Source organism: Vipera ursinii, assembly GCF_947247035.1.
Source record: "Vipera ursinii genome assembly, chromosome: 1".
Taxonomy (NCBI): domain Eukaryota; kingdom Metazoa; phylum Chordata; class Lepidosauria; order Squamata; family Viperidae; genus Vipera; species Vipera ursinii.
In genome coordinates, this window is record NC_139512.1 from 306,579,865 (window position 1) to 306,605,414 (window position 25,550).

General features: G+C 43.3%; 1 protein-coding gene across 4 annotated transcripts in view; it reads right to left on the reverse strand.

Moving 5' to 3' along the window:
• IARS2 (isoleucyl-tRNA synthetase 2, mitochondrial) overlaps positions 1 to 25,550 on the reverse strand; it is a 46,246-nt gene that overhangs the window by 18,415 nt on the left and 2,281 nt on the right. For 3 of the 4 annotated variants that reach the window (XR_014490976.1, XM_083350674.1, XM_083350673.1), the window contains exons 3-12: positions 24,700 to 24,856; positions 17,470 to 17,618; positions 17,334 to 17,383; positions 17,137 to 17,246; positions 16,955 to 17,045; positions 15,839 to 15,954; positions 12,620 to 12,789; positions 8,849 to 8,939; positions 7,717 to 7,868; positions 5,429 to 5,589 (exon numbers count right to left, since the gene is read on the reverse strand). Coding sequence is in view for 3 of the 4 variants with exons in the window: in XM_083350674.1 (XP_083206800.1) it covers positions 5,429 to 5,589; positions 7,717 to 7,868; positions 8,849 to 8,939; positions 12,620 to 12,789; positions 15,839 to 15,954; positions 16,955 to 17,045; positions 17,137 to 17,246; positions 17,334 to 17,383; positions 17,470 to 17,618; positions 24,700 to 24,856 (1,247 nt within the window). In the remaining variant the exon portion in view is untranslated. Of the gene's footprint in view, positions 1 to 5,428; positions 5,590 to 7,716; positions 7,869 to 8,848; positions 8,940 to 12,619; positions 12,790 to 15,838; positions 15,955 to 16,954; positions 17,046 to 17,136; positions 17,247 to 17,333; positions 17,384 to 17,469; positions 17,619 to 18,103; positions 19,389 to 24,699; positions 24,857 to 25,550 lie in introns of those variants that run through there. The other variant, XM_083350675.1, reaches the window with a different exon arrangement.

Genomic DNA, 25,550 nt, shown 5'->3' on the forward strand with positions numbered 1-25,550 from the left:
AATTTTTTTCAAAGGGTGGGCTGTTCTGTTCTGTTCCTACAACTTCTAATCCATAATGAAATACTCTGAATAAAGAAATTAATGATATCATACCAAGAACAGCAAATGTAAAAATTGTAATATGATGATTAATAGCATTTAAATTTACCTACCATACATGTATTCTTTTGGGATATAACAAGATATATAAAACTAAACATCAAATAATGTATCTATTTGGGGCTACTGAAAGCAGCAATGCAGTTGTTTAAGATTCAGGAAAATACATTTTAAGGTTTTATTTAGAATAGAATTAGTAATATAAATTAATACAAGCCTAAACTGCTTCATTATTAACATATATAAATGGATCTTTTCCACAAATAATCTTACTCATCTTGCTATGCTCTGATTCCTTTAACAATTTAATAAATATAGGGAAAATATATGAAAACATTGTAAAAAAGGTTTAAAAATCACAAGGTCCTCAATTTGTGTGACTAGAGAAATTAGGCTTTTATGGGAGAAGACTGCCCATATATAGAGATTTAATCCTAAAAAGAGTTTTTCAAGATTTCACAATTAAAAAAATATATTTCTAATTCTGGCTTCAAGGTTCTTTTCATGGAAAATGACTTGTTCTAATGCAGACATGTCAAACAGAAGGCCCAGGGGCCAGATGTGGCCCGCGAAATGGTTTCATGTGGCCCGCGAAGCCATCCTGGAAACAGTGAGGGAACGGCCCCCACTGCCTTGGCCCTGGCCCAGAGACCCTCCTCCTGCCAGAGACCCTCAGATCTCTCCCACTCCTGCCCAGGCCCCCATAGGCACCCTTGATGCGAACGATGTAGAGCTGGCCACGCCCACCCAGTAGGCCATACGCACTCTAGCCACGCCCACCCAGTAGGCCACGCCCACCCTGGCCATACCCACCCGGCCCCCTGAGGGCAATTGCAATCCTGATGCAGCCCTCAATGAAATTGAGTTTGACACCCCTGTTCTAATGCCATATTTTGCCTGCATAAAGGTAATTACATAGAAGAAAGAAATGCTTGTAGCTGTGCTTTAAAATTGAGAATTTCACTGAGGGTATGGTATACCAATTTCCTTAAACTCACAAGCCAGTATATATTTTCAGATTTATTTACTGAAGAAATTAGAATTAACATGCTGTATAAAACATCATATAGTCTCCAAAGATTCTCTTACATCCCATAAAGTATAAAAAAAGTTTTTTATATTTAAAAAAGCATGTGTGCCAATAAACTTGATATAAACACTAACTATAATCATTTATAGCTCACTGTCCTTGCTCCTTATAAAATCAATGATTTTGCAATGATTTCATAACGTTATTAGACCTCCGAGGAATATACACTAGATTATCCTTAAAACCTTTCCAAAACCTGTTTGTTTTCTCTTAGAAGCCATTCCGGTGGCTCTTGCCAAAATGATTACAAATATGAGAAATATGTTTCCTGTTCGCAACTGTATAATTTGTATTTTTTTTTAAAAAAAAAACACCCCAACAACTTTTAAGTTAAAAGTTCTCTCTGCAGTGTACATTCAACACCTTCCTCAAATAACGACTTATCGCTCTACAAATGGCAGGCCTCAGTTTGAGAACCATAATTCACAGTGTAAGCAACAGGAGCCCTGCTATAAAACTTTGCCCTACATTCTATATGCCAGATTGGGCAGAACTCCTATTACGTGTCATTCTCTAGGTTTCTAGTCTGGAAATCCACAGAGCAATTCACGCTACCATGACGCCAGCCAATCATTTTGAACCCTGATATTGATTCCGCCAAATGCTTATTTAGTGAGAAATTAAGCAGCATTGAGATATTTTTCAGGCACAGAAAGAAACAGATGCTGACCATCCTTGCTCCTCTTAAAAGCTCGGAGTGCCAGGTAACTTCTTTATTTCAATGTTACATGCATCTGATTTTTCGAACTATTTAAGCATAGTGATATTGTCTATTTACAAAATGTACTTGTATTCTGGATCACAGTGACTGTAATATACATTGAAGGATTAGATGATTCAAGCTGATTTAAGGTATTTTTTTTTAAGCAAAGGGCAGCAATCTGGAAAATCTTTAACATATTCTTAACCCTGCTTTTCAAGTTAAACTGGAGCAGGAAGAAAGAAGCTGCTTTAGCAAATAAAGCAATTCAACTTAAACTCGAGCCATACCAACCCAAATATTTATACTAATTACAAGTTTATAACTGATTACTTTTATCCATGAACGTTCTTAAATGTATTCAAAATTATTCAGGATTCGTCTATATACCAATCTGTGGTATTTTCTTTTTAAAGCTGAAAATATTTAAAACTTATAGCTTCATAGATTAAGACACTTCAAGAAATTATTGCATTGAACTTTATACGCAAATCCTTCACAATCAGTGTTTTATTTTCAAAGGTATGTTTCATCCCTAAACTTCTGTTATAACCAGTTTGTTTTTTAAAGAGTATACGTTATGCCCTTTTATCACAATATCAAAGGGCTGTTTCTTTAGAAAGACTTGCCTATTTTCAAACTCAGTTTCCATTATTTTTTTACAGAACCTTTGTTGGACAACTGACACCGGCGGCTATTTATGTCATTTTACACAGTGCTCATGGAGTGGCAGTAATATATACAGTCCCAAATTCTCACAACATTAATTTTGGGTATCCGTAGGGGAGAGAGAGAACCAATTTGCAATAAGGTGAAAGAAAAGGCAATTTCTTTTTCCCATGTAGGCTCAGAGAGGCAGATAACTAATGGCTCTTCAACAGTGTTATCAAGTGTAACAGCAACTCCATGTGGAATAAGCCTCTTTCCAGTGGAGGTGGTGTTACTTTTGAAAGCCACTGATCTATTGACTGAAGAAGTAAATTATGTGGAGAAGAATTCAAATCCACCAAATTTGTTATTCCAACTACGTATTATTACCTACATACCACTTCTACTGGTAATTCTGCGTTTTTTTTAAATCTTTCCAAGCATCTTTTTTTGTAGCGATGTTAGTCTTCCGGCTTTTTCAGTTGAAGAACCATGTATTCAGCAAAAGAGCTCTGGAGGACTCAATCAACGTTTCTACCCCAAAATGAAGTCTAGGGTAATGACCTATGATTTGACAGACTGTGCTATCTAAGTCTGTCTGTCATTTCTGTAGGCCAATACTCTGCATGTTCACTATTCTACAAGGAACGCGTGTTTCTGTGTTAACATATATAAATCAATATCAATGAAGAAAGTTAATTTTAAAAACGAAAGTCCTCTTTATGTTTTAATGATTTATATAAATCAATATCAATGAAGAAAGTTAATTTTAAAAACGAAAGTCCTCTTTATGTTTTAATGATTTATTCTAATGTATTTATATAGCTTACAGCTTAAAACAAAAAAAGAAAAATTAAATGCTACCTCCATGAAATGCCTTTATTTTCTATCTGAAGAAATTATGAAGAGATATAATTTTGCTTTAGTGCAGGGGTCTTCAAACTTGGCCCTATTATGACTTGTGGACTTGCAACTCCCAGAATTCCTCAGCCAGTGTGATTTGGGTTGCTGTACAGATCTGATTTGGGTTGCTGTACTTACAAGATTTATGCTATCCATTTAATTTTGGCTCACTGAATTCTTGCCTGATGTTCACAGTTACCAGTGATAAACTGATGGATTGAATGACTTCAGGAGCTTAAACAAATTCACATTAACCAGAGAGAGCACACGTAATGATAAAATCCAACCGAAGAGTGATTTAACATGGATAAAGCATAGCTCATTCTTTCAAAACTGCTCTGGGTTCAAAAGCTCTAAGAGTAGTTGGCCCATTGAGATGTTCATGGTCTGAAAAGGATTCCTCTGGTGGGGAGAGTTATCAATATTTCATTATCATTACCCTGGAATTTCTACACCAGAAGCAACATCTACTCAGTCTTACAAGTCTGTTCTTTTTTTTTTCAAACCTCTTCACTAATGTGTTTTTAAAATGTACAGAGCAAGAGAGCATAATTTTTTCAATAGTCATAATTATTTGACATAAGTGATCCTACTAAAAGCGCCTGTATATGAACGTAATAAATTAGATCAAAGCCACTAATTCCAGCAGGTACTGGCAAGAACTGTAGTGACTTCCCAGCACTAGGTGATTCACTGAAAATTGCTCTCCCTCTGAACCCTGGTTACCTTTGTTATCCAACTCTGCTCTTAAAAACATCTACCTGTATCTGTTGCAGAATATTTGCTCAAGGAGGAGTTTAAGCCGTTGTACAAGGACAAATTATAAGGTGTGTCTAAAATCAGAACCCTGGCAGTTTATACAAGCAAATCAAGACAAAGCTTCCAGAAAACCATATTTAATTTTTTAAAAAAAGAATGAGATATGTCTCAAAATCCTTTTATAACTAAGCACTGAGGAACAAGCAAGGGTCTTACTCTCAAATTGGTGGGCTCTTATAATGCACAAAACAGGCAAACACAATTTCTCCTTTCAACAATTAACCCCAGCTCAAAAACCAATCTTTCCCCCCCACTTTACATTCATACAACCCTGAGTACCCCAATCATGAACAAATGGGAAAGCATTTCTCATAGAAACAACTGACATAGCCTCTTCTTTATTTTTTCTGGAGAAGCCCAGCAGGTTAGGAGATTAGGACTAGGTTGTATTGGAGGGTTCAATACAGCCAATAACATCTAGTCCAATAAGATCTAAAGCCCCCCTCTCTCTCCCCCCATATTCCCAAATACTGAATGATCAAATACCAGATTTGAACAAGTAGAATGTACATATAGTTCTTAGAGTTCCCAAAACTTCATTACGTTCTCCCCCTATCCCCATCACATAAATAAAATATTGCCCTTGAGAGACATCTGTTCAGTTGAGAAATAATAACAATCCTTCATCTCTGAGGTTGAATTTTGTTCGTGTCTCCAGTGAAAAGGATTGGCATCTGTGCAGTCTTATGACAACGCTAGTTCTTCTACTCACTGTAATGTGTTCTTGTCTAGCTAGTTTCTTACAGGCACATCAATTACTTGCTTAGAAGCACCACCATCCTATGCCCATTGGGGTGTATAAGAATGTGGACGTGCATCCAAATTGCTTCACCACGAGAGCTTTTTCATTTAATAATGGACATAGAACCAAGAAAGCATTACACACCATACAAGCCCCTGTGGAATGGATTACATCCCATATCAACCTCTGTGGGAAAGGCAATTCAGGCAGGTTGGAGATAATTTCCTGACTACATAGGAACAGGAGCTGCAAATCCCATATCCATACCAGAGCAACTCTATCACCGGAACAGCAGATGCAACACTTTAAAAATTATTGCTATGTTGAAAAATGAAAACAGTATTTCTGCACCAACTATTATTATATTTTCCTCCCCCCATCCCCCACCCCCCCACCCCCCAAAATCATAGGTCTGTGAAATACTCACTTGTTTATTAAAGGCTCCTCTGTTGACCTATGGTAAAAAACTGGAATGGGGACACCCCAGCGCCTCTGTCTTGATATGCACCAATACGTTCGTCTCTCCAACATTTCTAGCATTCTGTTCATTCCTGAGGCTGGGACAGTTTTTACTTTCTTTAATGCTTCCTGAAAAAGGATGTGGGTGAAATACCAAAGGTTATATGCTAAGGGAAGAAGAGGAATCACTATTCTTTAGTGCAGGCATGTCAAACTCGCGATGTCACGCGACATATCGCGACTTTTTCCCCATTGCCGGTTTTGTCGTGATGCATCCGGCCCACGGGCCGGCAGTTTGACACCCCTGCTTTAGTGGATAGTCATGGTAAAAAAAAAAGTGCTGAAAAGTATCAACTCTGATACTAAGTTGATAATCAAATGTATACCGTATCAAAATATTTTAGACACTATGCATGTAACAATTCAACCATTGTTCACAAAAGTTGCTAAAGTAGCCTAGAACCATTTACCGTATTTTTAGGACCATAAGACGCACTGGACCATAAGACGCACCCAGTTTTTAGAGCAGGAAAACAAGAAAAAAAATTATTTCTCCTTCTCTCTTTCTCCCTCTCTTTCTCTCTCTCTCTCTTTCTCTCCCTCCCTCTCCCATTGTCCCTTCCTTCCTTCCTTCCAGTCGCCATTAAATGGATTGGACTTGAGGCAATGCTGAGTGTTACTCGAAATACTTTACATGGGTTATTGTTTGAATTATCCTTCACTAATCCCGCAAGATGGGGTACCAGCAACTCTTTATTTTGCACCCCAGAGAAATTATGAGAGGATTGCAGCGGGGTTCTTGTAGAGACAAAAACTATGGCTGGGCCGCTAACACGTTTATAAGCAAGCATGGCTTGTGGTTTGTCACCATTGCAGATGTAACCTGAGAATTTTCACTTTGTCTGGAATTAAAGAAACAAAACAAAACCATGGATCCCTTTTTAAAGTTCACTTGGTTGACGGCTTCCTTCCATACTCTTCCCAGCAGAGAAAAGAACATGAAACGTAGCTAACTAGATTAGGGACAGTTTGGGAACTTTTTACCAGTCAGGCCCAACTTACTGAGGATCATTTGTTTTGCTTGTCACTTAAAACAAACTTGTGGCTCCTTGTGATGTGCAGACTTCCTTCTCTCTGAATTGCAGTTCCAGATTGTTTACCAGATGTTAAATGGGATCTCTTCTCAGAAATGCAGCTGGCCCTCTGTTTGCTTTCACTTGTTTTCCCACTGAAAATCTGAGCCACTCACCTTGCTGGTCTTTGTGCAATAGGAAATGGTCCATGTGTGAAACGGAGTGAGGGAGATTGCCAGAAATGCGAATCGGCCGATCTCGCGCTCCTGCAAACTCCCTCGCTCGGTTTCAGCTTCCCTTGCTACAAGAGAAAGCAGGCTGAAACGAGGCAGATTGCAGCAGCGCAAGATCAGCCAATTCGCATTCCTGGCAATCTGCCTCTTTCGGTTTCATTTTCATTTTCATTTCATTTATTAAATTTATATACCGCCCTTCTCCCGGACTTTCTCTTGTAGCAAGGGAAGCTGAAACTGAGCGAGGGAGAGTGCAGGAGCGTGAGATCGGCGTTTCTCAGCACGTGCCGATTCGTGCTCCTGGCAATCTCCCTTACTTTCCACTTGCGGAGGTTGGGGCTGGCCATACGGATCACCTTCGGACCATAAGACGCACCCTCGTTTTCCCCCCCCACTTTTGGGGGAAAAGTGCATCTTATAGTCTGAAAAATACGGTAATTCTTAATAAATGCTTCTTATTGTCTGTATGATTTTTAATCTGTTAGCTCTCTATACATTATTTTACACGAAAGGCAGGCAGATATGTTTTCATTTGATCACATACAGACCAAAAGTCAGGACCCCACCTAGTGGCATGCAGAAATAAAATTCATACAGCTGATCATTTAAGATAGAAGTTAAGTGTCTTCTACCAGTTGGAGACCATACTTTTTATTTTTTTAACAACCAAGACTCAGAAAGCTCTCGAGATTGTGGATGGTAAAGTAATAACATAATGTGAGTGGGTGGGGGCAGAATTTTAGCAGGTTTCTTGAGAGTTAACCAATTGTGCTCAACAGGCAAAAAAAAAGGAAAAAATTACACTATTAATTTTAGTGGCACAATGACGTTGCTTAGTAGATACGATGCAAACCATGAATGATATAAATTGAATTTATAAAAAATGGTAAAGTATCATAAAGTGTAATGAAAGCCAGAGGTCCATTTGTATCAGGAAACACATTAAATACCTGAGCAGCAGTCTTGAGATTCTCTGTATTAATGAACCACTGTTTGCTGGCCCGAATAATCACAGGTTTTTTAGTCCTCCATTCATAGGGATAGCTGTGTACATATTTTTCTTCTTTCAATAAATTCTTTGCTGCTTGAAGCATCTCAATAACTATGGAAGAGTAAAAAATATATCACTTGCTTTCAGCTTTAATTCAGAAATCTTTTGTAGGCAGTCAGTTCAGACCTCTACCAAAAGTTTCTTTTTGTCCTCTGAAAATCTACTTTGTAGGGAAGAAGGAATTGTGAAAATGGTAACGGCAGCCCCATTTAGTTTTGCTCTTGTTGTTAGCTGCGAAGTCGTGTCCGACCCATCGCGACCCTATGGACAATGTTCCTCCAGGCCTTCCTGTCCTCTACCATCTTCTGGAGTCCATTTAAGCTCACGCCTACTGCTTCAGTGACTCCATCCAGCCACCTCATTCTCTGTCGTCCCCTTCTTCTATTGCCCTCAATCTTTCCCAGCATTAGGCTCTTCTCCAGTGAGTCCTTCCTTCTCATTAGGTGGCCAAAATATTTGAGTTTTAGCTTCAGGATCTGGCCTTCTAAAGAGCAGTCAGGGTTGATCTCCTCTAGGACTGACCGGTTTGATCACCTTGCAGTCCAAGGGACTCGCAAGAGTCTTCTCCAGCACCATAGCTCAAAGGCCTCAATTCTTTGGCGCTCGGCCTTTCTTATGGTCCAACTTTCACTGCCATACATTGCAACTGGGAAGACCATAGCCTTGACTATACGCACTTTTGTTGACAGGGTGATGTCTCTGCTTTTTAGTGTGCTGTCTAGATTTGTCATGGCTTTCCTCCCGAGGAGCAAGCGTCTTTTAATTTCTTGGTTAAGTTTTGCTCTAGCCCTGCCTAATACTCATGTATGCCATGTGTTTGTTTGTTTGTTTACTTATTTATGTGTGTGTGTAATTTATATAAAGATTTCTAAGGCTTATGCATAACTGAGGGCAGCAATGTAACCCTTAATTGATTATTCTGCTAGGAATGTGGGCCTTGAAAGAAAAAAGAAGTTGCCCATCTCTGGTATAAGAAAATAGGTCAATATTCTTTGCCATACCCAATTTATAGTGTAAAATGTAATACAAACCAGTCTCATTTCCTTCTCCAAGAACATCTTTCTTTTGGAGCTCTGAACCTGCAGCTTCTGTGAAAAGCCCAGCTTCGTCTACCAGACAGTCCTGGGCACGAAAAGAAAAAAATGTTTAAATCTTTGTTAAAAAAAAAAAGTTCTCAAATTTGTCATCAGATATCATTTCATAAAGATCAGGCTAAGTACAACTAGAATACTGAGGATATATATTTTCCCTGCAAAATAAGCCACTAAATTTTCATCTTTGGAAGTAACAGAGATATTTAATGATTGCAGAGGCATAGATTTTGGCAAGGAGTTAATTAACCATTTTAAGAGGAAACATAATTCTTAAGCCAAAAGAAAATGAAAAGCATTTTCTTATTTCATTTAAAATTTATAATATTTATTTTAGAAAATAGCCTTGGTTCACATAATTTGCGTTTTGACCATACATTGCTACCAATGGAACGGAAGCGTCCGGAAGCAGGGATTCTCCCTCCCTTATTCACAGTCGTGAATCTATTCTAAAGAGTTATAGCAGATTTGGAAAGAAGCCGGGAAAGTGCGTTCAATGACTTTCAGGAAGTTTTCCAACCTTCAGGCCTGGCATTATAAAAGATATGAGACAAATAGGCAATAGAAAAGCTTTGTAGGATGTGATTTAAAGTAATAACAATAATAATAATAATAAGTTGGAAGGGACCTTGGAGGTCATCTACAGGGAGTGCAGAATTATTAGGCAAGTTGTATTTTTGAGGATTAATTTTATTATTGAACAACAACCATGTTCTCAATGAACCCAAAAAACTCATTAATATCAAAGCTGAATATTTTTGGAAGTAGTTTTTAGTTTGTTTTTAGTTATAGCTATTTTAGGGGGATATCTGTGTGTGCAGGTGACTATTACTGTGCATAATTATTAGGCAACTTAACAAAAAACAAATATATACCCATTTCAATTATTTATTTTTACCAGTGAAACCAATATAACATCTCAACATTCACAAATATACATTTCTGACATGCAAAAACATAACAAAAACAAATCAGTGACCAATATAGCCACCTTTCTTTGCAAGGACACTCAAAAGCCTGCCATCCATGGATTCTGTCAGTGTTTTGATCTGTTCACCATCAACATTGCGTGCAGCAGCAACCACAGCCTCCCAGACACTGTTCAGAGAGGTGTACTGTTTTCCCTCCTTGTAAATCTCACATTTGATGATGGACCACAGGTTCTCAATGGGGTTCAGATCAGGTGAACAAGGAGGCCATGTCATTAGATTTCCTTCTTTTATACCCTTTCTTGCCAGCCACGCTGTGGAGTACTTGGACGCGTGTGATGGAGCATTGTCCTGCATGAAAATCATGTTTTTCTTGAAGGATGCAGACTTCTTCCTGTACCACTGCTTGAAGAAGGTGTCTTCCAGAAACTGGCAGTAGGACTGGGAGTTGAGCTTGACTCCATCCTCAACCCGAAAAGGCCCCACAAGCTCATCTTTGATGATACCAGCCCAAACCAGTACTCCACCTCCACCTTGCTGGCGTCTGAGTCGGACTGGAGCTCTCTGCCCTTTACCAATCCAGCCACGGGCCCATCCATCTGGCCCATCAAGACTCACTCTCATTTCATCAGTCCATAAAACCTTAGAAAAATCAGTCTTGAGATATTTCTTGGCCCAGTCTTGACGTTTCAGCTTGTGTGTCTTGTTCAGTGGTGGTCGTCTTTCAGCCTTTCTTACCTTGGCCATGTCTCTGAGTATTGCACACCTTGTGCTTTTGGGCACTCCAGTGATGTTGCAGCTCTGAAATATGGCCAAACTGGTGGCAAGTGGCATCTTGGCAGCTGCACGCTTGACTTTTCTCAGTTCATGGGCAGTTATTTTGCGCCTTGGTTTCTCCACACGCTTCTTGCGACCCTGTTGACTATTTTGAATGAAACGCTTGATTGTTCGATGATCACGCTTCAGAAGCTTTGCAATTTTAAGAGTGCTGCATCCCTCTGCAAGATATGTCACTATTTTTGACTTTTCTGAGCCTGTCAAGTCCTTCTTTTGACCCATTTTGCCAAAGGAAAGGAAGTTGCCTAATAATTATGCACACCTGATACAGGGTGTTGATGTCATTAGATCACACCCCTTCTCATTACAGAGATGCACATCACCTAATATGCTTAATTGGTAGTAGGCTTTCGAGCCTATACAGCTTGGAGTAAGACAACATGCATAAAGAGGATGATGTGGTCAAAATACTCATTTGCCTAATAATTCTGCACTCCCTGTAGTCCAACCCCCTGCTCAGGCAGGAAACCCTATACCATTTCAGACAAATGGCTGGCCAGTCTCTTCTTAAAAACTTCCAGTGTTGGAGCATTCACCACTTCTGGAGGCAGGTTGTTCCACTGATTAATTGTTCTGTCAGAAAATTTCTCCTTAGTTCTAGGTTGCTTCTCTCCTTGACTAGTTTTCATCCGTTGCTTCTTGTCCTGCTTTCAGGTGCTTTGGAGAATAGCTTGGCTCCCTCTTCTTTGTGGCAGCCCCTGAGATATTGGAACACTGCTATCATGTCACCCCTCACCCTTCTCTTCCTTAAACTACACATACCCAATTCCAGCAGCCGTTCCTTATATGTTTGTCTCCAGAACTCTAATCATCTTTGTTGCTCTTCTCTGTACTCTTTCTAGAGTCTCAACATCTTTTTTACATCGTGGTGACCAAAACTGGATGCAGTATTCCAGGTGTGGCCTTACCAAGGCATTGCAAAGTGGTATTAGTACTTCACGTGATCTTGATTCTATCCCTCTGTTAATGCAGCCTAGCACTGTGTTGGCTTTTTTGGCAGCTGCAGCACACTGCTGGCTCATATTGAAGTGATTGTCCACTAGGACTCCGAGATCTCTCTCACAGTTACTACTATTGAGCAAGGTACCACCTATACTATACCTGTGCATTTGATTTTTCCTGCCTAAATGTAGAACCTTACTTTTTTCACCATTGAATTTCATTTTGTTAGATAGTGCCCAGTGTTCGAGTCTGTCCAGATCCTCCTGTATCTTAAGCCTATCTTCTGGAGTATTGGCTATTCCTGCCAGCTTGGTGTCATCTGCAAATTTGATGAGTTCCCCATCTATCCCCTCATCCAAATCATTGATGAAGATGTTGAAGAGCACTGGGCCCAGAACAGAGCCCTGGGGCATCCCACTACACACTTCCCTCCATGTAGATGCAGTTCCATTGAGGACCACACGCTGAGTATGGCCTGTCAGCCAGCTACGAATCCATCTGGTGGTGATGCTATCTAACCCACATTTTTCTATCTTATCAAGTAGTAGGTTGTGATCTACTTTATCAAATGCCTTACTGAAGTCCAAGTAAATTATATCTACAGCATTCCTCTGGTCCACTAGTTTTGTCACTTGGTCAAAGAATGTAATAAGATTTGTCTGGAATGATCTGTTTTTGACAAACCCATGTTGGCTTTTAGTGATAACTTTGTTCGCATCAAGGTGTTCACTGATTTGTTGTTTGATTATCTTTTCCAGAATCTTCCCAGGTATTGAGGTCAGGCTGATAGGTCTGTAATTTCCTGGATCTATTTTTTTCCCTTTTTTGAAGTCTACTACTATACCTTCTTTCTCACTTTTTAGCTATAGTTCAGGTAGCTACAAAATGATTTTAAAAGATTTCACCTCTTCCTTTTCAACTTGAAAGTTTTTGCTACATGATATTTTTGGTGTGAGCAGGAAAAGCATAAGATTAAAAGCAAAGCAAAATAAGACCACAGTACCATGGGCAGTTGATGATGAGAAGCTACACTGTAATCTTCCATACCATGAGCTGGAGCTGTATGCACTAATCCTGTTCCTTTTGACATGGTCACATGGTTTGCAGGCAAAAGAGGAGACTGCCTTCCAGGAATTGTTGGATGGGAACAAATTCCACTTTCCAAATCTGTACCTGAAAACAGCAAAATTAAAACTCTTCACCGTCTGCCATTTTCTGCCTATCGGTGGGGGAAATAAAGTTTTAATAATTACACAACTAATAAGACTCTCACACTGAAAATGGATACTATATTTTTAAAGTATTCTGATGCAGGTGGCTACATTCACTAATAACAGGTATTATTTAGAATGGGCATGATTACAAATCAAATGAATAATAATAATAATAATAATAATAATAATAATAATAATAATAATAACAACAACAACAACAACAACAAATTATATTTTAAATAACTAACAGCATCTGGATTACCATTATGAGCCGTGGTGGTGCAGTGGTGAGAATGCAATACTGTAAGCTACTTCTGCCGGCTGCTAGCTACCAGCAGTTTGGCATTTCGAGTCTCACCGGCTCAAGGTTGACTCAGCCTTCCATTCTTCCAAGGTAGGTAAAATGAGGACCCAGACTGTTGGGGGCAATAGACTGACTCTGTAAACCGCTTAGAGAGGGCTGTAAAGCACTGTGAAGCGGTATATAAATGTAAGTGCTATTGCTATTGGAACACCATCATCGACCAAATCTCCATCAGTCAATTGCAAAAGGCAGCTTTACCTAGAACAGCTTACAAACTGCCATGATACATTTTATTTTATCAAACAACATCTGCCTATTCCAGGCCCTTGGGAATGACCCAATAAGTGAATAAAAATGCCAAATCCAGTCTAAACATTTGGCTGAGTGCAAAATCAATAATACTTTTTTTTCTTGGCATATCTCCCAATCCAGCTTTCCTTAATATATATTCAGCATATAGACTGAATAAATAAGGGGAGAGTATACAGCCTTGTCTCACTACGTTGCCAACCTAGAAACAGTCTGTTTCACCATGTTCTGTCTGTACTGTGGCTTCAGAACTCAGCCACAGGCTGGGTCATTGTTGCCTACAAACAATGAATATAGAACAACAGACACTAGCATATTTGCTTCTAGTGCCTCTAATAGGTAAGTGTACCAATTTGATCCAAGATAAAAATTCCCCTACATCACAGGTCGGCAACCTGCGGCTCCGGAGCCGCATGCGGCTCTTTGAGCCGTCTCTTGCGGCTCCCAGCCGCCCGGTGCGCGCGCACCTCTTCCAACGGGCAGTGGTGCGCGCGCACCTCTCCAAATGGAGAGTGGCACCGCCCATTTGGAGAGGTGCACGCGCACCTCCCCGAATGGGCGGAGGTGCGCGCGCACCTCCCCAAACCTTTGGAGAGGTGCGCGCGTACCTCCGCGCGAATGGGCAGCGGTGCCGCTCTTTCAGGAAGCCCGCCGTGGCCCATCTGTGAAGCTGCCGAAAGCGGCAGCTTAGCAGACGGGCCGCGGCAGCTTCCGCAAAGAGCGGCGCCCCTGCCCATTCCGAGAGGTGCGTGCGCACCTCTCCGAACGACCGGAGGTGCGCGTGCACCTCCCCAAACCTTTGGGGAGGTGCGCGCGTACCTCCGCGCGAACGGGCAGCGGTGCCGCTCTTTCAGGAAGCCCGCCGCGGCCCGTCTGTGAAGCTGCCGAAAGCGGCAGCTTAGCAGACGGGCCCGCGGCAGCTTCCGCAAAGAGCGGCGCCCCTGCCCATTCCGAGAGGTGCGTGCGCACCTCTCCGAACGACCGGAGGTGCGCGTGCACCTCCCCAAACCTTTGGGGAGGTGCGCGCGTACCTCCGCGCGAACGGGCAGCGGGCCGCTCTTTCAGGAAGCTGCCGCTTTCGGCAGCTTCCTGAAAGAGCGGCGCCGCTGCCCCTTCGCTTTCGGCAGCTTCCTGAAAGAGCGGCGCCGCTGCCCCTTCGCACGGAGGTGCGCGTGCAACTCCGGTCGTTCGGAGAGGTGCGCGCGCACCTCTCGGAATGGGCAGGGGCGCCGCTCTTTGCGGAAGCTGCCGCAGCCCGTTTGCTAAGCTGCCGCTTTCGGCAGCTTCACAGACGGGCCGCGGCGGGCTTCCTGAAAGAGCGGCACCGCTGCCCATTCGCGCGGAGGTACGCGCGCACCTCCGGTCGTTCGGAGAGGTGCGCGCGCACCTCTCGGAATGGGCAGGGGCGCCGCTCTTTGCGGAAGCTGCCACGGCCCGTCTGCAAAGCTGCCGAAAGCGGCAGCTTTGCAGACGGGCCGTCGCCATCGGGCAACCGGGAACCGGTTCCATCTCATTTTTTAAAAAATGGCAGCCGCGTGCGTCCGCGCATGCGCAAAAAACCTTTTTGCGCATGCGCGTGCATGGACACACGCACGCGGCTCCCTCTTTTTTTAATTTGTGATGGAACCGGTTCCCAGTGGCTCTTTTTCTTTTTTAGGTTGCCGACCCCTGCCCTACATAGAATACCTGCAATTGTGCCATAATACGAATACATGATTTTAGCCCTACCCTTTTGCAGAAAAATATTAAAAACAGTTCTCATTATAAGCACATTAAAAATATAAAACACAAATATCATTCTTGTTCAAAATGTCTGTTTCTATTCATATAAGATTTTTTTATTCAATCATATGACTGTATTAAAACAATTCTACTGTTCTGTTGCCTGCTCTCTTAAAAGATCTCTCAAAATAAATTTCACTCTCTCTCACACACATACACTTTTAAAAGATGGATGATTATCTTGAATTGCAATATATGAAGATCTCACTCAAGCTACAAAAGTGTAATCTTCTAGCTACTTCAACTCTCGTGAAAGTCAAGGATGTTCCTACGGTCCATTTAACTACTGTAAAGTGATAAAGGATGAGAAAGCAACTGCAATAAAAACACAACAGCAACATCATCCATCGTTGGTAGCATGAATAAACATAAGATTGAGGTTGGCCACTGGGAATTAGAAACCACCTTTTCCCTATTTTCCTACTAAAAGTTACAATTTAGTATTGTTCTCACAACCATATTTTTTAAAAAATCTAAATGTGCCTGTAGAGTTCTTGAATGCCAGAAAACTGCCAGTTTAGAACTCCCCGGCCAGGAACAATTTCACTCTCATTTATCTCTCTTATTGTACCATTCATTCAAAATTAATGATTTTATTGCCATGCATTTTTACCTTTAAATGTTGAAATCACATCAAACTGTGTATCCAAAACAGCTGCTATAGACTGAACTCTGTCCGCAATTACTACAAAGTGCTCCCCAGTACTGGCACACTTCACAATGCAATACCTACAAATGCATTTAGATCTTGTTATATTAAAAACAGGAAAGCATTGGAAAAGATACCCAAAACTTAATATTGAAATCGCTTCCATTTCATTGCTAATATTGCTACTGATACAAAAACGTCTCATGGAAATGGGAATGTTATATCAATGAATTTTCACAGAGTTCCTCATGACAACTGGGATCACAAAGAAGAAATCTAAATTCAAGACTTACATTTATTTTCTTACATTATATTTGCCATCTTTTAATCCATTTTAAACATGCAACAGATAGAACTATATGATGCTTAGATATTCCATATACTGTTTCTTTCTTATGTGACCATAGAGGAAAAATTGCTGGAGACTAGGCATGGTTTATATCAGACATGTCAAACACAAGGCCCGGGGGCCAGATCCGGCCCGCGAAGTGGTTTCATGCGGCCCGCAAAGCCATCCTGGAAACAGTGAGGGAACGGCCCCCACTGCCTTGGCCCTGGCCCAGAGACCCTCCTCCTGCCAGAGACCCTTAGATCTGTCCCACTCCTGCCCAGGCCCCCATAGGCACCCTCGATGCGAACGATGTAGAGCTGGCCACGCCCACCCAGTAGGCCATACACACTTTAGCCATACCCACCCAGTAGGCCACGCCCACCCAGGCCACACCCATCTGGCCCCCTGAGGGCAACCGCAATGCTGATGCGGCCCTCAATGAAATTGAGTTTGACACCCCTGGTTTATACTAACATGCAGCATAAAATCATCTTTTCTACAGCTGGGCATATAAGAATAAATAAAGGGCTATAAAATAAAAAGAAAATTAGAAGATTTATATTACCTGTAAAAATAAAGGGAATGGGGAAAAAATGGAAATGGAAAAAAACAGATATTTTGGTGATCTTAAATATAACATTTCCTTTAAAATATCCACACGTAAGATACTAATCCATGTGATCTTCACCAAAATAACGCATAGATCTCAAGAACACTATGCTCCAATGATAAAGTAAATAAATACGTACTCCAGATTTGGCATATAACAGACAGCTTGATTGGCTGCAATAGTCCAGGGCTGGGTGGTCCAGACTATCAAACTCACTGCAGTTAATCCATCTAGAGGTAGAAACATATTTAGCACAAGTTATCGTAAGTACACTAAAAGTACATTTAAACAAAATTAATTCAGAACATATATAAAACATACCTACTGCAGAGGCTAGTTTGGGAGGGGGTTTCAGCAAGGGAAATCTGATATAAACAGCTCGACTAGTATGTTGCTGGTTGTATTCAAGTTCTGCTTCAGCCAAAGCTGTACTGAATGAAGAATCAGCATGAATTGTATTTTAATGCAAAGCTCTTCCATCCCCAAAGGCAAGAGTAAAAAGTATGTTAATATCTTACTTTGTTGAAGGAGACCAAAACACTGGCTTATAGTCTTGATAAATAAAACCCTAGGAAATAAACAAAAATTAAGAAATCAAAAATATTTCACCTTGTATGTAATGTAAATATCCCTTGACAATATATATGAACCTACCTTTTCATACATTTGGTAGAAAACTCTCAACTGTTTTGCTTCGTACTTTGGATCAAATGTGCAGTAGCAGTTCTCCCAATCTGCCATTATGCCCCAGCGGATAAATGCTGATTTCTGTTTCTCAATTACCTTTTCTGCAAATGCTTTGGCTGAAGAAGGAACAGTCATTTTTAACATGAATTCGCCCAATCTTAGGTGAAGTTGAAAACAAAAGTATAAACTAAAGCATAATCAGAAGCCAAATGTTTTATTTTACTTAGTTATTCCAGGTAGACCGATACAAAGATAGCAACTGAATTTGACTACCTGCTGGCTACCTGACAAATTCCTGCAGTTTTCTTGGTAAGGTTTTTGGGAAGTGGTTTGCCATTGCCTGCTTCCTAGGGTTGAGAGAGAGTGATTGGCTCACTCAGATGGCTTCATGCCTCAGGAAGGACTGGAACTCAGGCTCCTAGTTTCTAGCTAGCTGCCTTATTGACTATACCAAATTAGTTCTACAAATATATTTTACATCATTATATTTCTAATTAGCGTAACTATAAATGTAATAAATAATCCGTTATTGAATCCCAGAAGAACTAGAACATTTAGTTTATCCTACGAAGCTCATTTTATTAAAGAAAACATGCAATACCTGTACTGTGTTTTGCCCCTCCACGCTCGGTCTCAGGATCTGACTCTGGTTTCTGGCAGCAGCTGCTTCATGCCAGATCAACTTGCAGGAAAACTAACCTCATCCATGACATCTGACTATGTACGGGAAGGCCAGTCTGGCTTGTATCACTGAGACTTGGTTGGCCACAGAGTGTGTTTTTCCCTGTCTGAAATGTGCCCTCCTGGGGTCTGAGTATGACCTCAATTGAGACTCTGGGGCAGAGGTGGAGATGTGGCAGTTGTTATTTGTGAGTCTCTGGTGACCTCCATGGGCTCTGACCTGGATATCTTTGGATGTGAGGCCTTCTTTCTGAAGCTGAGCCAGAGGGAACAATGGAGATTGCTGCTATTTGCCTGCTTGCCTGCAATGTAGCTGCATCCCTGTCTGTGCTCCTGTCTGAACTGATGATGGAGGTCCCCAGGCTTATGGTTCTGGGGGGATTTCAACTTACTGTCTCTTGGCCTGGGGTCCGAGGTAGCACAAGTTCATGGCCACCAGAGTGGCCTTGCATCCATTTCACTTATTCATAGTTCAACTCATAGGGAGATCTGGTGCTCGGTGCATAGCAGTGTGTTGTGAGATGGATTTAGGAGTGCATTAACAATATGTCCTGCCCTCTTGGTCCTAGGGTTCTCAGCAGCTGTCCCTCACTGCAAGGACTGGAGTCTGTTCGATGGACATGCCTCAGGCGCCTAATGGACCCAATGCAGTTTCCAAGGGAATTTGGGGTTTTTCCTTACTCCTGCTTGGAATGAGAATGTGGCAGAAGTGCTGGAGCAAATCTTGCCTGTGTAGACTCTGTGCACCTTTGTCATCTTTGCGCTAGACAGGGCTTCACTCCTCCGGAGTGAGCTGGTGCACAATTCGGGGGTCCTCCTGGACTCATGGCTCCCTTGATGAGTAGGTGGCAGCTGTGGCTAAGGGGGCCTTTGCACTCTTTTCTGGAGGTATTGCTCTCAATCACACAAGCCTCAGTCACTTCCTGTTTGGATTACTCCATTGCATTTTACACAGGGGGGGGGGGCCTGAAGACTACTTGGAAGTTATAACTGGTCCAGACTGCAGCAGCACACACCAAATTGGCTGTTCACAGGTTTACCCACATTATATCTCCATTGCATGAGCTGCATTGGTTCCATTTCCTCCTGGGTACAATTTAAGATGGTGGTGATCACCTTCAAAGCCCTACATGGCATGGGGCCAGGTTATTTGCAGGACACAGCTCCCTAAGAATATCTGCCCATCCCATTAGATTGGATAGGGCAGGCATCACGGAAACTTGGCTGGGCCCGGAGGGAGGGGTGCCTCTCACCGAGTTATGCCCGCCGGGTTTCCGGGTGCTGCACCAGCCACGGGCTCAGGGCAGGGGTGGTGGGGTGGCAGTGGTTATTCGGGAGACATTGTGTCCCCGGGAGGCCACCATTGTCCAGATGGCCGGGAGTGAGACCCTCCTCTTGAGGTGTGGTCCTCGGGTTCAGTTGGGCTTGTTGCTTACATACCTGGCGCCCAGCTGTGTGGCAACAGCCCTGCCCGAGCTGCTCGACACCCTCTCAGGGTTGGCGGTGGAGTTCCCCAGGCTCGTAGTCCTGGGTGACTTCAACCTGCCATCACTGGGAGGGTCGTCGGAGTTAGCTCGGGAGTTCATGGCTTCCATGACAGCCATGGGCCTGACCCAGGTTATTGAGGGCCCGACTCATGAGGGGGGTCACACTCTTGACCTGGTGTTTCTGTCTGGACAGTGGTTGGATGATCTGGGAGGGGGTTCTCCGTCCATCACCCCTCTGTCATGGTCAGACCATTACCTCCTGAGGCTAGTTTTCCGTCATGCCATCCCCCGCCGCTGGGCGGCGGAGCCGACCAGGTGGTTCCGCCCCAGGCGCCTAATGGACCCAGATCGGTTCCAGAGGGCGCTTGGGCCTATACCTATCACCCTTACCCACAGCCCAGTCGATGCCCTGGTGGAGGCCTGGGAAACGGCAGCCACCAGGGCACTCGACTGCGTTGTACCCATGCGACCTCTGACCCGACGCAGATCCCGTTGGGCCCCATGGTTCTCTGTGGAGCTCCGGGAGATGAAGCGGCGGAGACGAGGTCTAGAGAGTGGTTGGAGATCCAGCCGGTCCGAATCCGACCGATTGCAGTTAAGAACCTTTATAAGGTCTTATCTTGCGGCGATAAGGACGGCGAAGTCTAACTACTTTGCCGCCCTTATCGCGTCCGCAGATAATCGCCCGGCCGCCCTGTTTAGGGTGACTCGCTCCCTCCTTAATCAGGAGGTGAGAGAGGATCCCTTGCAGGGACGAGCCGAGGAGTTTAGTCATCATCTGGCGGACAAAATCGCTCGGATCCGGACCGGCTTGGACTCTGACTGGGCAGAGTCTAATGTGGAGGAATCAGGCGGTCTTGAGCACGTTATCTGGACTGAGTTCGACCCTGTTTCCCCTGATGATGTGGACAGGATCATGGGGAGACTGAGCACCACCACCTGTTTGTTGGATCCGTGCCCCTCCTGGCTAGCTTATGCGGCTCGGGAAGGAACACGAGGCTGGTTCCATGCAGTAATAACTGCTTCCTTGAAGGAGGGTGTCTTTCCTGCCGCCTTGAAGGAAGCGGTGGTGAGACCCCTTCTCAAGAAGCCTGCTTTGGACCCGGCTGTTTTAAACAACTACCGTCCAGTCTCCAACCTTCGCTTTCTGGCGAAGGTTGTTGAGAGTGTGGTGGCGCATCAGCTCCCTCTGTTCCTGGAGGAAACTGATTATCTGGACCCGTACCAATCGGGCTTCAGGCCCGGACACAGCACGGAGACGGCATTGGTCGCGCTGGTGAATGATCTCTGGAGGGCTAGGGACAGGGGTTGCTCCTCTGTCCTGGTCCTATTAGATCTCTCAGCGGCGTTCGATACCATCGACCATGGTATCTTACTGCGGCGTCTCAGGGGGCTGGGAGTGGGAGGCACTGTTTTACGGTGGTTCTCCTCCTACCTCCAGGGCCGCTCGCAGTCGGTGTTGACAGGAGGGCAGAGATCCGCCCCGAGGTCTCTCATTTGTGGAGTCCCTCAGGGGTCGGTTCTCTCGCCTCTCCTGTTCAACATCTATATGAAGCCGCTGGGCGAGATCATTCGTGGTTTTGGGGTGGGGTATCATCAGTACGCTGATGATACCCAACTTTTTCTTTCCACCCCGAACCAACCCAGTGATGCCCTCTCCGTGATGTCCCGGTGCCTGGAGGCGGTTCAGGTCTGGATGGGGAGAAACAGGCTTCGTCTCAATCCCGCCAAGACTGAGTGGCTGTGCATATCGGCATCTCGGGTTAACCAAGTTATTCCATCCTTAATGATGGGGGGTGAGGTGTTACCCCCCGTCGATAGGGCTCGCAACTTGGGCGTCCTCCTGGATTCACGGCTCAATTTTGAAGACCATATAGGAGCCGTGACCAGGGGGGCTTTTGCCCAGGTTCGCCTGGTGCGCCAGTTGCGTCCCTATCTGGACCGAGACGCCCTACGCACAGTTACTCATGCGCTTGTGACCTCCCGTTTGGACTACTGTAACGCTCTCTACATGGGGCTGCCCTTGAAGACCACTCGGAGGCTTCAACTGGTGCAGAATGCGGCCGCGCGAGTTGTAATGGGGGTTTCCCGATACTCCCATGTAACACCTCTACTCCGCGAGCTGCATTGGCTTCCGGTTGCCCTCCGGGTGAAATTCAAGGTGCTGGTTATCACCTATAAAGCCCTACATGGCCTGGGTCCGGGATATCTGAGGGAACACCTGCTGCCGGCATCAAATGCCCTTCGCCCAGTGCGCTCCCACAGGGAGGGTCTGCTCAGGGTCCCGCCGGTAAGAGACTGCCGGCGGGTGACACCCAGGGATAGGGCCTTCTCGGTGGGAGCGCCTGCCCTCTGGAACCAGCTGCCGGTGGAGCTGAGAACTGCCCCCGACCTTCGATCATTCCGCCGGGGCCTGAAGACCTGGCTCTTCGAGCTCTCGGGCCCAGACTGAGGAGGAATTTTTAATTTGGGGTTCTTTTTAATTGACTACAGGGTTAATTTAATATTTTTTAATTTGGTTCTTAATTTTTGTATTTTGGATTTTTTAATTTCCTGTAAACCGCCCTGAGTCCTCAGGGAATAGGGCGGTATATAAATATAACTAAATAAATAAATAAATAAATGCTCCAGATCCCTTCCCTGAAATTCTACCTCTTAGTGGGATCTTGGAAGCATGCCTTTTCTATGGCTCCTCCTATCCTCTCCCTAGGGATTCAGCAGGCCCCCACATTTTAACCTTCCAGAAGACCATCAAGACTTGGCTTTTTACCAAGGCACCTGGCATTCTGAATAGAATAGAAAGAATGGTATATGGATAACTGAAGCTTGCTGCGGGGAAGCCTAAGATGATGGTTAAGGAGCATTTTATAGTTACTGGTGTTATTGCTATTGTTTAAGATGGGCAGACCTGTTTAAGGTGGGCAGCCATATACTGTATTTTTCAGACCATAAGACGCACTTTCCCCCCCAAAAAAGTGGGGGGGAAAACGAGGGTGCGTCTTATAGTCCGAAGGTGATCCGTATGGCCAGCCCCAACCTCCGCAAGTGGAAAGCAAGGGAGATTGCCAGGAGCACGAATCAGCACGTGCTGAGAAACGCCGATCTTGCACTCCTGCAATCTCCCTCGCTCGGTTTCAGCTTCCCTTGCTACAAGAGAAAGCAGGCTGAAACGGAGCAAGGGGGATTGCCAGGAACGCGAATCTCACGCTGCTGCAATCTCCCTCGCTCCGTTTCAGCCTGTTTTCTCTTGTAGCAAGGGAAGCTGAAACCGAGCAAGGGAGATTGCAGGAGCACAAGATTGGCCGATTCGCATTCCTGGCAATCTTCCTCGCTCCATTTCAGCTTGCTTTCTGCAAGAGAAAGCCGGGCCGCAGGGCCGCCTCCACGGGTACTGCTCTAACGCGGAGAGGGAAGGACAAAAAGGGAGGGAAGGAAGAAAGGAAGGAAAGAAGGAAGGGACAGTGGGAGAGGGAGGGAGGGAGAGAAAGAGAGAGAGAGAGAGGGAGAGAAAGAAAGGGAGAGAGAAGGAGAAAGAAATAGGGAGGGAGAGAAAGAGGAGAAAGAAAGGGAGAGAGAGAAAGAGGGAGAGGGAAAGAGGGAGAGAAAGAAAGGGAGAGAGAGAGAAAGAGGGAGAGAGAGACAAGGAGAATGAAAGAGGGAGGGAAATGGAGAGAAAGAGGAAGAAATAGAGGGAAAGAGAAAAATAGAAAGGGAGAGAAAGAGGGAGAGAGAGAGAAGGAGAAAGAAAGGGAGGGAAATAGAGGGAGAGAGAGAAAGAGGGAGAAAGAGAGGGAAAGAGAAAAAGAGGGAAAGAGGGAGAGAAAGGGAAAGAGAGAGAAAGAGGGAGAGAGAAAGAGGGAGGGGGAGAGAGGGAGAGAAAGAGAAGGAGAGAGAGAAATTAAATTAGTAACATGGTTGTTAAGTGAATCTGGTTTCCCCACTAACTTTGCTTGTCAGAAGGTTGCAAAAGGCGATCACATGACCCTGGAACAATGTGACCATCATAAATATGAATCGATTGCCAAACATCCAAATGTAAATCACATGACCCTGGGGATGCTGCAATAGTCATGTGTGAAAAATGGTCATAAGTCACTTTTTCAGTGCCGTCGTAACTTTGAACAGTCACTAAGTGAATCATTGTAAGTCGAGGACTACCTGTACTTTATCATCTTTTTCCTTTTTTGGGGGGAGGGGTCAAGTTTTTGACACCTTGCTGGGTGACTGGTGGTACTCAGACATTGCCTTGTCCTAAAAGTGGTACAATGGATGAAAAGGTTGAAAAGCCCTGTTTTAGTATACTGGTACTATTTGGTTCAGAATATTTTTTTCTTGTTTTCCTGCTCTAAAAACTGGGTGCGTCTTATGGTCAGGTGCGTCTTATGGTCCGAAAAATACGGTAATTCTTTTAAATAAATAAACATTTAGGATTAAAACCAACCTACCAAATATTAGTTTAAAAAAGGGTGAGAAACAAAACTGTATCCAAAGCCCTGTTAGACTGAACTCTGAATTTTAAACAAACAGGGCAGAGTGCATTTTAAATTGTATTGTGTGTTATATATTAATAAATACATAGACATGCAGATAAGAGCACCTTTTTCTATTCAGAGTAAAGGTAGCTGGCAACCTAAATCAGTACATTATTGCCACATTTGCAATTCTTCCTTCCACTGTCTCTAAACTCCCAATTTGTCCCATGTTTGCTTGCCTTATCGATAGTAATATACGTGTAAGAAATTAAGATTTTTTTAAAAAGCAGGTAGGCAAACTATGGTTTCTCAGTTGTCACTGAAAACCAACTTTTAGTAGCTTCATCCATTATGGTCAATGGTAATGCATACTGACAGTGGTACTTCAACATTTGACGGTCATTCTTTGTCTACTGATGTTTTAAATTATGTATCTCATCTTAGAAGGCACCTTTCAAATATCTGAAAGTAGAACGATGTTGCTGTTCTCCGACACATGTCTGTCATGGAATAACATCCACAGACCTCTCTAGAAGTGTTTATCAAAGGAAAGATACCTTTCTTTCTGATTTCCATTGGTGTAAGATGTTTTGTTTCTCCATATTCTGATAATGCTTTCAACTCAATGGGTAACCCATGGCAATCCCATCCAGGGACATAGTGCACTTTATAGCCATTCATCACATGGAACCGATTTGTGATGTCTTTCAAAATCTGAAAGGAGAGGAGAGCGAAATAGATATTCAAATTCATACTTCCATCCTGCTTTATAATTTTCTTGGCTTCTACGATATTTATACTGCAAGCTATACCCTAACAAGTTGTTTTCTATTTATTTCTATTCTGAAAGGTACCTTCTATTAAGAACGCTTAAATAAAATTACAGACACTTGCCACACAAATAACTTGTAAGATATCCATAAAATCAAAAATATTAAGTCTTTGGACAGGCTCCAATTTTTAACAAAGCTCCATATTACATTTCAACGTGGCAAAAATTCCACATTAATACAGGTCTGATGGCCAAATACTATTGCTTTCACCAGGATACTTGCATTTTTGCTTGGAATCAAGAATTGGAAATTCCAGTCCTTACAAATCAATGGACTGAAGTTTTGAAGAAAACTAAACTTACTTTCTATGATTTAAAGTTGAAGTTAATCCAGCAAAAATGTTTTTGTATTTACTGGATACCTTCTAGAATGTTTTATAATGATGCAGGACAGTATTCGGACTCTCTTAATACTCTCATATACCATTGCTGCATGAGCTGCAGTAGATTTCCAGACCCAGTTTAAGATGATGGTAGTTACCAATAAAGTCCTTCATGGCACAGGATTTGTGAGACCACCTATCTCCCATTGTTTATGCCCTCCCCACAAAGGATGGGCATGCTCCAGGTCCCTTA